This window comes from Triturus cristatus, chromosome 7 (assembly GCF_964204655.1).
Source record: "Triturus cristatus chromosome 7, aTriCri1.1, whole genome shotgun sequence".
NCBI classification, from domain to species: Eukaryota; Metazoa; Chordata; class Amphibia; order Caudata; family Salamandridae; genus Triturus; species Triturus cristatus.
The window spans coordinates 1,346,816,821-1,346,828,800 of NC_140590.1; the positions used below are offsets into that span (position 1 = coordinate 1,346,816,821).

An 11,980-nucleotide genomic window follows, 5' to 3' on the forward strand; every position below is an offset into this window, starting at 1 on the left:
GGAGAACTACAGTAGGCAGTGCGTGTGAGGCGCTGGTTTGGTGTGCTTCTGCCAGGCTCTGCCGTTGTGGGGGGAGAACTACCGTAGGCAGTACATGTTACGTTTTTGCACAAACCAAAAACGCACGTACAATACAGGTCATATTTATAGACAGCATCGCTTGAACGACTTGTTAGCTGTGAGCTGAACAGCACAGGTTGTGAGTTAAATGTGGATTGACCTAACCCATCTGCAGCTGGCAGCTGGCAGCCTGCAGCACCAAGACCGGAGTGAGTCCGGTATAGATTAATAAAACTCTGGTATCGCCGCTAAAGTTTTGCCACTTTGTTGGTTTCAGCTCCGTTAACCACAAGGCCCCTAGCAAGTTTAGTGGATTGCTGCCTATTATGTTGTATCGTTCTGTGCCCTGCGTTCCACCACTTCCCTTTCCATGTATTCAAATTAATGTTTTATGTGAATTTTTTTTTTTTCTTTTTTTATTGGGCCGATTTTTTTTAAAAACTCTCAATGCAGTAATATAATCTGGTGTACTACAGTGAAACATTTGAGTATGTTAAAAAAATACTCTTTTGGGGATTTTGAAGGGACTCTAATCTTTAGATGGTGCTTGCTGCAAGATTTACATACCAAATATGTAGATGGCCTGGGACAGCACAGGCTCTTTAAAGGTAAGAGCCAGAGGGAAATTGTTCTGACAAACGCAGCTTTTTCTCTGTTACTAAAATAATCTGAGGGAGGAGCACCCCTCTCTCCATCCAGTTCCCCAAAACACAGGATATGGGGCTTGTTTGCATGGTGCAAAATGTGGCAAGGAATTGTGCTCACCACTTTCAAAATTCACCAGCCACCACTGCAGTGGATTAAAATGATGAGTTAGAATGCTACACAGAGCGATTGGAAGTGGTTTATTTTATTTGCAAGTTTCCCTCCTCTAATCTTTAGTGTTTGGTTTAACGTTCTGTGTTTTTATCCTATGGCCACTGATCACACGCTGTCTTGTACTTTCTACCCGCACTACTTCTACACTGTCTATTTCTCATAGTAGTTTCCTATATATAACTGCTGGTCAGACGTTGTCCATGCAACGTGTCCTAAACCCTTTTTATGGCCACTGCTCACCCCCACACCGTTTACTACCTTCTGATGGCACGAATCGTTTATCCTGTTTCCTTGTTTGTAACATTTCCCCTCAGAGCACCATTTCCAACATTTCCCACCACAACTCCCACTCAGTACCTTTTCTACAACTCGATCCTTTCAAAGAACTCTAAAAGCCCTTGTTTTTGCGTTTCCCTCTTTGTTACATCTCTTTACTCCCACTCCGGTTGTTGCTGGGTCGGCGCCTGGACATGGTGTCATTTGTTAAGTGTGTGCCACAAATGTTTTACAGATATCTACCCTTGCTATGTCTTCTACTTCCCGTGGCAGTTGCTGATGCCTAACGTATTTCCTAGCACTGCACTGTGTTCTGTAACTGCTGACAAACGGACTCTTTCTAGTGTTTCATGCTTCCTTGCATCACCACTATTCCCTACCTTCTGCCCCTTTTGCAGTATTGTCTTTTCTACCACTTTTTCTCTTGCTGATAACTTTCCACTTTACTGCTTGCTCTGCTTTTGTAACACGATTAGCGAATGGTCCGAAAACACTGCCTCTTTCGCGCACTTTTTCAAATATTGTCACCATCTTTTTTAAGTAGAATTCTGTGAATGAAATATATTTAGATGTTTATTGTAAAATGTAACTCACGCAAGAAGTTGCCTGAGGAACCATTTTCAAAAACGATTCTAATGTTGTCTCGTGTTTCCCAGATTGGTGCTGCCAGCCGCGTTCCTGGGATCACGCCCGCCGCCATTGTGAATCTGCTACGCTTCGTGAGGAGCAACAGGAGAGAGGCACACAGGAGTCCCAGCTCAGCAGAATAAGTGCGAGGGCCAGAAGTGGCGAGCGCCTGCAAAGCAGAGGGTGCTGACAGTGTTATCCTGAATTGTGAATAATGTGCACTGGTTGGATGTGTCCAACACGCCGAGCTTGTGCCTCTCAGACAGATCGAATGGTGTTACCCCACTGAACGTCCATAACCCTGAGTGGTGGGTTTTGGAATGGACTCAAGGTGACTCTCTTATATATTATCCTTTGTTCCTTCTGATATTTAATAAGTGATAGTGGAGTGGAGCCTCCGGGAGTGCCTTCGTTCTGTGCCGATGAGAAAGTTTCCTTCATCGCAAAGAGTCAAGACAATGAATACATTTTTAAAGGGACTTCGGTGCAAGACATACCACTGATCCAAAACAGAGCAAAACAACTTTCCGGGTAAAGATGCTGGCTTGCAGTTTTGCTTTTTGCTGTTCTTACGTACATCCCTATTGATGGAGCACTAGAGTTATCTGTGTATAAAGTTACAGCCGGTTTCTGTGCTAATGCAGGTCATTTGGCAGCCTATACATTTGTCAGTCCCTAACAGGCTCGTGTCAAACTATTTGTGTGAAGATAGGTCACAAGGGGAGTTATTTACCAAAAACGAATTTCCTACTCATGCCTTTTTAAAATGTTTTTGGGAAATTCATGAATATAACACCACCAAATTTGGCATGCACTCCACTCTTTTTAATAGTGATATTCCATGTAACAATAAAAAAAGCTTTGGAAAAAAACGATATGCTTGCCATATGTTTATATGCACCTGTTCTATACTGGAAACAACAAGATAATGAAATGAAAGTGACAGCTTGAATTTAGCTACTTTAAAAAAGTAAGATTCAAGACCCTAGTATATGCAGCTCAGCTATGGACCAGTATTCGGAAAAAGCTCGGGATCGGGCGATTCTGCTTTTACACTCCCCTCCAAGATAATCCCCTCCTGCCAGATATTTTTCACGATTCATACATCAAGCGGTGGGGGAAGAATAGCGGCCTCTGTATCCTTGGAGATTTTTTCAGTGAAGAGGGCTTTGCCATATTTGAGGACCTGAAAAGGAAATTTTCTCTAGGAAATAATGAATTTTTCTCAAATTTCTGAAAATTAGGTACTTTGTTGGGTAGAAAAAGGGTGGCAGTGAAGGGTTTAATAAAGTAGAACTGGTGGAGTTGTTGAGGGGAGAAGAACATCTGATTGGGGAGATTTATAAACTGTTAAATGGCAGGCTGGGGGATGACATTGAGAAATATGTGGCCCAGTGGCAGGCAAACAGCCAAGTTACAGAGAGGGACAGGCTTCTTTAGTTAGAGCTTGCTCGTTCGACTCTGCTGTCTGCTAACCTACAAGTTCAACACTATAAGACTTGGTTTAACTTATATATAACTCCCGCATAGATCAGCAAATGGGGGCGGGTTGGCGGTGTAAATTGTCCCCGCTGTCAAATGTTCGGGGTTGATCTAGTTCATATGTTGGCAGATTGCCCAGGGCTAGCGAGCCTAAGATGAGAGCTGAATGATTTTGTTAAGGTCAAATTGAAATTGAATGTCTCGGTCACATCGCAATTAAATATTTTAGGAGTCCATGGACAGGAAATCTCCCCGATGGTACATTCTGTGTTTTTGTTTCTCGCGATGGCGGTGTTTTGACTGTGCCTAACGACAGCTTGGCTGGATCCTGCTCCACCTTTCTTTAATCATTGGCTGGGCTGTTTAATTTCGGTACACCATATTGAAAGGGCTGTGTATGCTCAAAAGGGCTCTCAGGCTCGTGAAAAGGGGTTGCAAATCTGGGCACCTTTGAGGGAATGGTTGGAGTCCCATGAAGATGGCCAATAGACACTCGGCTTATGGTTTCCTCATTTCCTTTCCCTCTCTTACTTTTGTTTGTTGTGAATAAATCTGGTTTTGTTTAAATTGCTGCACAGCTCAACCGATGCGGTTTTAGATCTGTATAATAGCTTGGATGGTGGGTGGGGGGAGGGTGGCTTTAGGGAAATTAAATTGTAAAAAGTTTAATAAAGAAAAAAAAAATGAATGAGAGATTTGTAAAGTGCACTAATACCCTGAGTTGTCTAGGCGCTGAACTCCATGGATGTAACTAATAGATTTGAGAAAGATGAGAGGGGGACTAATGATAGAAGAGCCAAGTTTTAAAGCTGTCCTAAATAACAGATCAGCTGTTTTTTTCATCAATTTAATGGGAAGAGTGTTCCAGAGTACTAAAGTACTGGTTATGAAACTCCTTCCACCCCATTAAGATTTTTTTAAATCTGGGAACCATCAGATTATAGGCTATGGCAGAGAGAAGTGTTCTAGATGGGATGTACCAGTGAAAATGTTGCCTAAAGTATTCATGGCCGTAACCGTGCAAAGCCCTGAAGGCAATACAGAGAGATTTTAACTGTGTGTTTTTTTACGGGAAGCCAGTGAAGATGCATAGTGCTGAAGACATGGATTCACGTTTAGGGATGTCCAAAAGAAGTCAGGCTGCCGCGTTTTGTAAGATCTGAATTTTATTGATACATTTTTCTATAAGTTGATGAAAAAGGCATTACAGTAATCTATTTGTAGGAAGGTAGGATCCGTCTGCATGGTTCCCCCTACTTTTTGCCTGGTGCTATGCTGGTTTTTGACTAGTGGGACTGGGATCCTGCTAATCAGGACCCCAGTCTATCTGCATTCTCCCTAAATTGTTCTGGTAAGTACTTGGGTACATTCCAGATTGGATACTGGGGTACCCTTATAAGTCCCTAGTATATGGTTCTAAGGTACCCAGGGCATAGGTACCCCAGAGGTCCCCCATGGGCTGAAGCATGCATTATGCCACCCATGGGAGACCATTCAAAATGGAACTACAGGCCTGCCATCGCAGCCTGTGTAAGCTGGTGCTAGCAGCACTTACTAAAGATATAGGTTTCCTATATCTACAGTCACTGCACTTAAAACCTACATGTCACCCCTATAGCAGGCCTTTGCAATCCTGAAAGCAGGGTGCTTGTTTCTAAGTGAGATGGTGCCCTTGCATGAGCAGGACACTCTTACAGTCGACAGAGTCCATTCTCCCGGGTTGTCAGTGAAGCAGCCATATACTATATAGAGGGGCACCGCGTAATTATGCGATGACCATCACGAAACTGGCTGCAATGAATCCTATCATGTTTGGTATCAAACATGTTGGAATCATACCCCCACACGTAAATGGTGTGGGAGGTATGATTCTAAGCACTGGAAGAGCCCTCCGTTATGCTCTCAGTGTTCCTGGTACCAGCCTTCTTGACCCGGACACCACAAAATGGTCTGTGCCTGTGCACCATACAAGAACCTTCCAAGGCCTGAGGACATTAAAGACACCTGAAGGAATCTCCCTTGGAGTGAAGGAGTCACTCCCCTGCATTCGCAGGCACCGCAACTAAGTCGACCGGTCTGCTGATCCTGTGCTCCTCTGGTCTCCGTAAGGTACAGCAACACAGGTGGTGGTTTTCCACAACTCCTGAGGCCTGCCCTGCTCTCTCACCAAGTTTGAGGCAAGTATCTCTCATGGGGGTTGCAATAACCGAACCCCTGTGCACGTGTCAACTTGCAGTTGCAAAGGCTTGTTGGCTTCCTTCCAAGAAGATCTTCGGGCTACAAGTAACCCCAACCTCATCACCTCCAGTGACCACCATCTTCAGTGACACCGCCTCGTGTGCATCGTGGCCATCTTTTGGTGAGCTTCTTCAGGCCCTCTCACAATTCCAGTGCCTGCGGCTGTGGGTCCATTTGAGGGTCACCTTTGTTTCTTTTGGGCTCCCGATTGCTCGGGGCCGGCCCTGACTCCCCTGCTTGTGGTGAGTCTCCTGGACCTTGCTGATCCCGACGTTGCTCTTTCTTCAGTTCCTGCGTTGGTTGCATTTGCCAAGGCTTGTTGGTGCTCCCGCCAGACTCGACCAGCCAGCACTCATCAACCTTCGTGGGACAGCTTATGCATGGCTCCTGGTCCACCTCAGAGTCAGCTGGTCCTCACAGCTGCAGAATCAAGGTAATCAACACTCATCCTGAAACACCGACATCTGAGGGCATTTGTCTTACAAGTCTCCTGGTCACTCCTGAGTGACATAGACTCTGTCCCCTCTGCTTGCAGGTACCTCTCATCCAGAATCCACCTTCGGATTCCACCGGACAATTTCTCCTTCTATAACAGCGGCACTTTCCCGAAGTCCTCCATTGGATTCGATGGCGGTTTCTGACATCACTTCACACGTATGCACCCGGCTTCCCTGGTGTAAGTAATGTGGGTACTAGGGTATCCACGGGTGGGGTGGCTCTGCAACCTTCTGTCTTCCACAGGGTTTCTTCAGGGTCCACTGGGAAGGGTCCTTAATCTTTAAAAACCAGCCACGACTTACACATAGAGCTGTACGGAGCATGCAGTTGTGTTGCCACACTGCACACGCTCTCCGGAGGTCCCTATCTGCTCACCTTGAGTGGTTCCTTGGGTCCCCAGCAATTCTACATCTTCTCGACCTTGTCTAGGCCCCTGTCGTTGTTCTTACACCACTTTCTTAGTATATGGTTTGGTCTCCCCTGGGGTCCACTGTGTATTCTGTGCTATTTACTGTGTTTCTTTGCAAAGTATTGTGTGCATTGTGATTATCTCCGGGTAGGAGATATCTAAACGTGTTAGAGAGTATATTATATTAAATGCATATTTTTATAAATACCTTGTATGGTTCTTTTTCACTTAATCTATACTATACTATTGCATTCTGGTGAAAAAAGTTGCTTTACACTCCTTCTGGACTAAGCCATAGACTGCTCTCCAAAGCTACCACTTAGAGAGCTTTCTATGGTTGTCAAATACCTCTTAAATCACCATAAGGGTTGACTTGACTGGTGCAGGGTGCCCACTTACATTAGTGGACATCATATACCAGGCCAGCTTCCCACACTATTCTTGAGAGAAAATGGAAGCTTTCAAACTGTTTTCTGCATGTCCTTAGGAATGATGGGAAAGATTTTCCAAAGATGTTTGATTGTAAAGAATGAATCAGATGTGAGGGTTTTACATGGCCCTCAAATGAGAGTTTGCTGTCTAAGATCGCTCCTAGATTCTTGCCTTTAGAAGAAGGGGTAGGGAGTTTGCTGAGTTCCGCAGGCCACCATGAAGGGGACCACAAGGAAGTACTTACCGAAAATCAAGATCTCTGTTTTACCAGAGTTAAGATTTAAACAGTTGTGGACCATCCATACCCAACCTCCAGCAAGCAATCCTGAAAACGCAAAGCCATTTCTACTGGGTCGCTGGCCACGGAAACCACGATTTGGGTATCATCGGCATATGATACTGCTGAGAACCCGAAGGACCTGACCAATTTGGTCAGAGGTGCAACATAAATGTTAAAAAGGGTGGGGCCCAGTGAGGAGCTCTGAGGAACACTGTATGGCACAGAGAAAGGAGAAGAATTAAAATCTTCAAGTGCCACAAATTGCTTTCTGTCTGAAAGTAAGGATTTCAGAAGGGCAAGAGCTTGATCCTTGATTCCAATAAAGGAAAGACGACAAAGGAGGATTTCATGGTTAACGGTATCAGATGCTGCCGAGAGGTCTTATAGGATCAATGCGGCATTTCCTCCTGAATCTATGGTCTGTCGTATTTGCTCAGATGCAGTAATCAGGGCGAGTTCCATTCTGTGGTGACTTCTGAGGCCAAACTGAGAAGTATCAAGATGATCATGTTCCTCGATGAGAGCTGTAAGTTGAGTGCTAATAGCCATCTCATTTCATTTTCATTTCATTTCTTTATTCGATCAAGTTAAAAATGATCATAATAGTACAAATACATACATCATCATAAAATTGTACAAGGTTTTGTTTGTAAAAATTACAGATATTTCAACAATGATTCTAGAATAAAAGACATAAATGTTTTAAAATCTTTAAAAAAGAGAAACCATTTCATATACACTCGATCCTCTTCCTCATACAGGCCCATAAGAATGACGCTACTGAGTAGCAAACCAGAGGGTCAGGTAATGATTTTAAAAAGTAGAGTGCCACCCGACACTGCTTAAAATTCCCTTTCTTTAAAATTGGTTTTAAGTACTCATTTCTTTCATTCTTATATAGCCTGCAAAATAAAACTAAATGCAATTCGGTTTGGGATGAAAGGTTATCACAAGGGCATGCGCTAAGCTCAGAATGATTATATGTTTTTCCCGGATAACCTAGCATAAGGGGGATCAAGTTAGTGCGAAACCTGAGTAATATGAATCTGTGTTGGGTGCTATTTACATTCACTAAATAAGAGAATCCCCCTTCTGTTAATGACGGATTGAGGCTGTATATACAGACAGTGTGTTTTTCTTTTTGCTGTTCTCTACGCCTGTACTCAGACATTAGCAGGAACATGTTGTCAACCTTCTGCTTAGAGACTTTCTTACAGGTCAATGGATCTTTAAATAATTCTTGAAGGCCAATCTCCCTTAACACTGTCTCCACGTAACTAAGCCACCTAGACTTTTTCCACTTATCCATGGTTAAGCAGCTCCTTATTATTGATTGAGTAAGTGGCACTGTATCTCTTCTCCAAATTGAGTGCCAAAAGAGTAGTGGGGCTAGTTGTATATAATCTGAAATATTGGGCAAACATAGTTCCGTATGTAGGATACTATTTGCAATAGATGAAGGGAGGCCCACTATAGATTAATTGTTTTTATTTTCAATCGTTTGTAGTTGTGTTGGTACCACCACACCCCAAACGCCGGCTCCATAGGTCGCTGCTGACTTTTCTCTTGCCTGGTAGATATTTTTTATTGGTAATAGGGGTTTAGCACCCAGTTTTCTAGCAAAGGATTTTACAGCAATAATACCCCTCTCCATCACCATCTTTCTTCCTTCCACCAGTTTAGCCTAAGTCAGGTCTTTATCAAAAAGAATCCCCAAATAGGGGAAAGAGTCCACTGCCTCTATGTTTTTCTGCTTCTGCATGGAATAGCGGGATTTTTTCTCTTTTTGATGTCCCGGCTGCTATTATAAACGGCTTTGTTTGGTTCACTTTCAAATAAAGTGAATCCATGAATGTGACATACACGGTTATCAGCCGTTGTAACCCAAGGCCTGTTCTAGCAATTAACACTGCGTCATCCCCATAAGCCAATATTGGTAGCATTTGATTTTCAAAAAGAGGGGCATCCCGCGTGGCCATGGTGAGTGCTTCCTCAACTCCATTCGTATATATGGAGAAGAGAAATGGGGCCAATACGCATCCCTGCCTTACTCCCTTGGAGATTTTAAAAGAACGTGTATAATCTCCATTTTTGGTGTAGCGCACTGATGCAGTTGCATTTACATACGACTGCCTGATAAAATTGAATATAGCTGAATCTACCCCCATTATCTCCATTATGTTCCATAGCTTATCATGGACCACGCAATCAAACGCAGCGATCAGGTCCATGAATGCCATGTAGATTTTCCCATCCTTCATTCTAGTATACTTTTCTATGGTCAATGCTAAATTCAAGCATTGATCCACAGTTCCACTTCCCTGCTGGAATCCATATTGGGCCTGAATTAAGATGTTATTCTCCTTTGCCCATCCCTCTAGTCTAGATAGGAGAAGGCGGCCCAACCTATGATGTTGTATCCAGCAATTAAATTGGTCTGTAGTTCTTTGGGTTGGCCCTGCCTCCTTTTTTGTGAATGGGTACAATGACCCCTGATGACCTTGAAGGGGGGTGGAGGGGCCTACCAGGGCTATACTGTTCAGGACTTTCGTTAGGAGTGGTATCCATAAATTTGGAGTTTCGTGAAAAAAGTCAATTGGGACGCCGTCCGGTCTTGGGGCCTTTCCCAGACTACATGAATCCAGCCCTGCTTTAACTTCTAAAAAAGAGAACAATAAAGACTCTGGGCGTATTTCCTGCACTGCCACCTTATGGGATGAAATATCAAAATTAGAGGAAAAAATATTCTCAAAATGGGAGACCCAAGCCTCCTCACTTTTTTTAATGGGAGACCCAAGCCATCTCAATTTTTGCAGGGAACGGGAGCAGAGCTAGGACTGTGATTATTTAAATCTGAAAGAAACACGTTAGTTAGATTCCTTACCTTAGAATATCCCCAGGCATCAGGCTGGATCCAGAAAGATTTTCGTCTGCAATACCCTTGTGCGTTGCTAGGCGTCGTCTGCGGCTCCGTGTCCGTCGTTGACGTCGTGATCGCCGGGATGACGTCGTCGGAGTACTTAGACGCCGCCCTCGCGCGCTGACGTCAGTTCTTCTTTTTTCCGCACCGGTAAGAGCAGATCCCGGAAGAGCATACCCTTTAGTCACTTTTTGACTGAACTTTTTTGGTTCCTATTTCGAGTCGACCTTGACTCCTGGTGCCGGTAGGGATGCCCGGGTTCAAGCCGTGCAACGCCTGTCACCGCCTGATGTCGGTCACGGATCACCACCGTCGGTGTCTCTACTGTCTTGGGGGCGACCATGATGCCGAGTCGTGCCTCGACTGCCGGGCCTTGACCTCGAAGGCTAGGCGGGAGCGGTTCCGCAAGCTGCTTGAGATCCGGCAGTCGGCTCCGCACCGCTCAAGGTCCCGGTCGAGGAGGAGGTCGAGGGACCGGTCAAGGAGCCGCAGCCATCACCGCTCGTCGGGGTCGAAGTCCTCGCACTCTGGTAAGTCGAGGCACAGTAAGAAGAAGTCAAAGAGGCGACATCGCTCTTCTGACTCACCTCGCCGGTCGCGCGACTCGGCTGAGGGTTCGGGTGGCACCACCCGCGCGGCTCCGTCGGAGCTGCAGGAGTCTCATCCGGCCCCCCACCCTCCGGTCCCTGGGCATGATGCGACCCCGACGGAGATCCAAGACTTCCTCGTGGCCATGAGGAGTCTCGCTCCGCCGTCGAGGCCTGTCGGCGCGCCTTCGGCCCCAGTAGGTCCGACTGGGAGGCCTAGAGATGTGGGATACGGTGGCAGACGTGCTGCCCCAGTGTCCGGAGGAGGCCTAGACACGGCTCGCCCAGGCTCTTGCCGAGGGGCGGGATGCAGCACGGTACTCGATACGATGTGGGCTTGACACAACGGACTCGCTAGGTATGGCAATTGCGAACACGGTGGCGATTCGTCGCCACGCCTGGCTGAGGTCCCCGAATTTCTCCGGGGATGTCCAGAGCACCCTCATGGACATGGCCGTCGCCTTTTTGGCTACAAAGCGGATAGTGCGCCGGAGCGCTTTAAGGTCTCCAGGGCGACGGCCAAGTCCTTGGGCCTCTCGGCCCGCGTCCGCAAACTTCCGCTTTTCGCCCCTTTCGTGGCCAAGGAAGGGGTGCCCCCACATGTCCGTCTAGCCACAGGCCGCAGACTCAATCTCAACGCGGTCCGGACGTGGATTCCGCCGAGGCGGAGCAGGGGGACAGAGAGCCGGTCAACCCACATCTGTCCCAGCAGCATCTGCCTCAAAGCCTTCCTTTCGAGATATTCAGGCTCTGATTCCGATCTTTCAGCCTTTATCCGAGTCTCGGTCAGGTTAGTGCTGCGGCTGCTGGGGCTGATGGCCTTCTGCATCCTGCTAGTACATCACGCCAGGTGACAGATGCGGGCTCTGCAGTGGAACCTAAAGTTCCAGTGGGCCCATCATCGGGGCAACCTGTCCGACCACGTCCGGATCTCGGAGGGCACTGCAAGACAGTTGCAGTGGTGGCTCACGGACCACGATTGGGTCAGTGGCAGATCCCCCTCCCTACCCCAACCGGAGCATGTAGTGGTGACGGATGCGTCCCTCTTGGGATCGGGGGGCCACATGGGAGAGGCGGAGATCAGAGGCCTCTGGTCTCCGGCGGAGTCCCGGCTCCATATCAACCTATTGGAGCTGCGGGCGATCCGGCTTGCACTGAAGGCATTCCTTCTCTCTGTTCGGGGAAGTGTAGTGCAGGTGTTCGCGGACAACACCACCGCCATGTGGTATTGCAACAAACAGGGCGGGGTGGGGTCGTGGACCCTTTGTCAGGAGGCTCTGCTCCTCTGGACATGGCTGGAACATCAGGGCATCACCCTGGGGGTTCAACACCTGGCGGGCTCTCTGAACGCC

At 46.7% G+C, this 11,980-nt stretch overlaps 1 protein-coding gene across 2 annotated transcripts in view; it reads left to right on the forward strand.

Annotated features, from left to right (window-relative positions):
- Positions 1-3,948, forward strand: part of MTO1 (mitochondrial tRNA translation optimization 1) — a 524,123-nt gene extending 520,175 nt beyond the window's left edge. Inside the window, exon 13 of one of the 2 annotated variants that reach the window (XM_085619003.1) lies at positions 1,812-2,654. In XM_085619003.1, coding sequence (XP_085475129.1) covers positions 1,812-1,925 — 114 coding nt within the window. In that variant the 3' untranslated portion in view covers positions 1,926-2,654. Of the gene's footprint in view, positions 1-1,811 lie in introns of both variants that reach the window. The other variant, XM_085619002.1, reaches the window with a different exon arrangement.
- Positions 3,949-11,980: the final 8,032 nt, after the last annotated feature.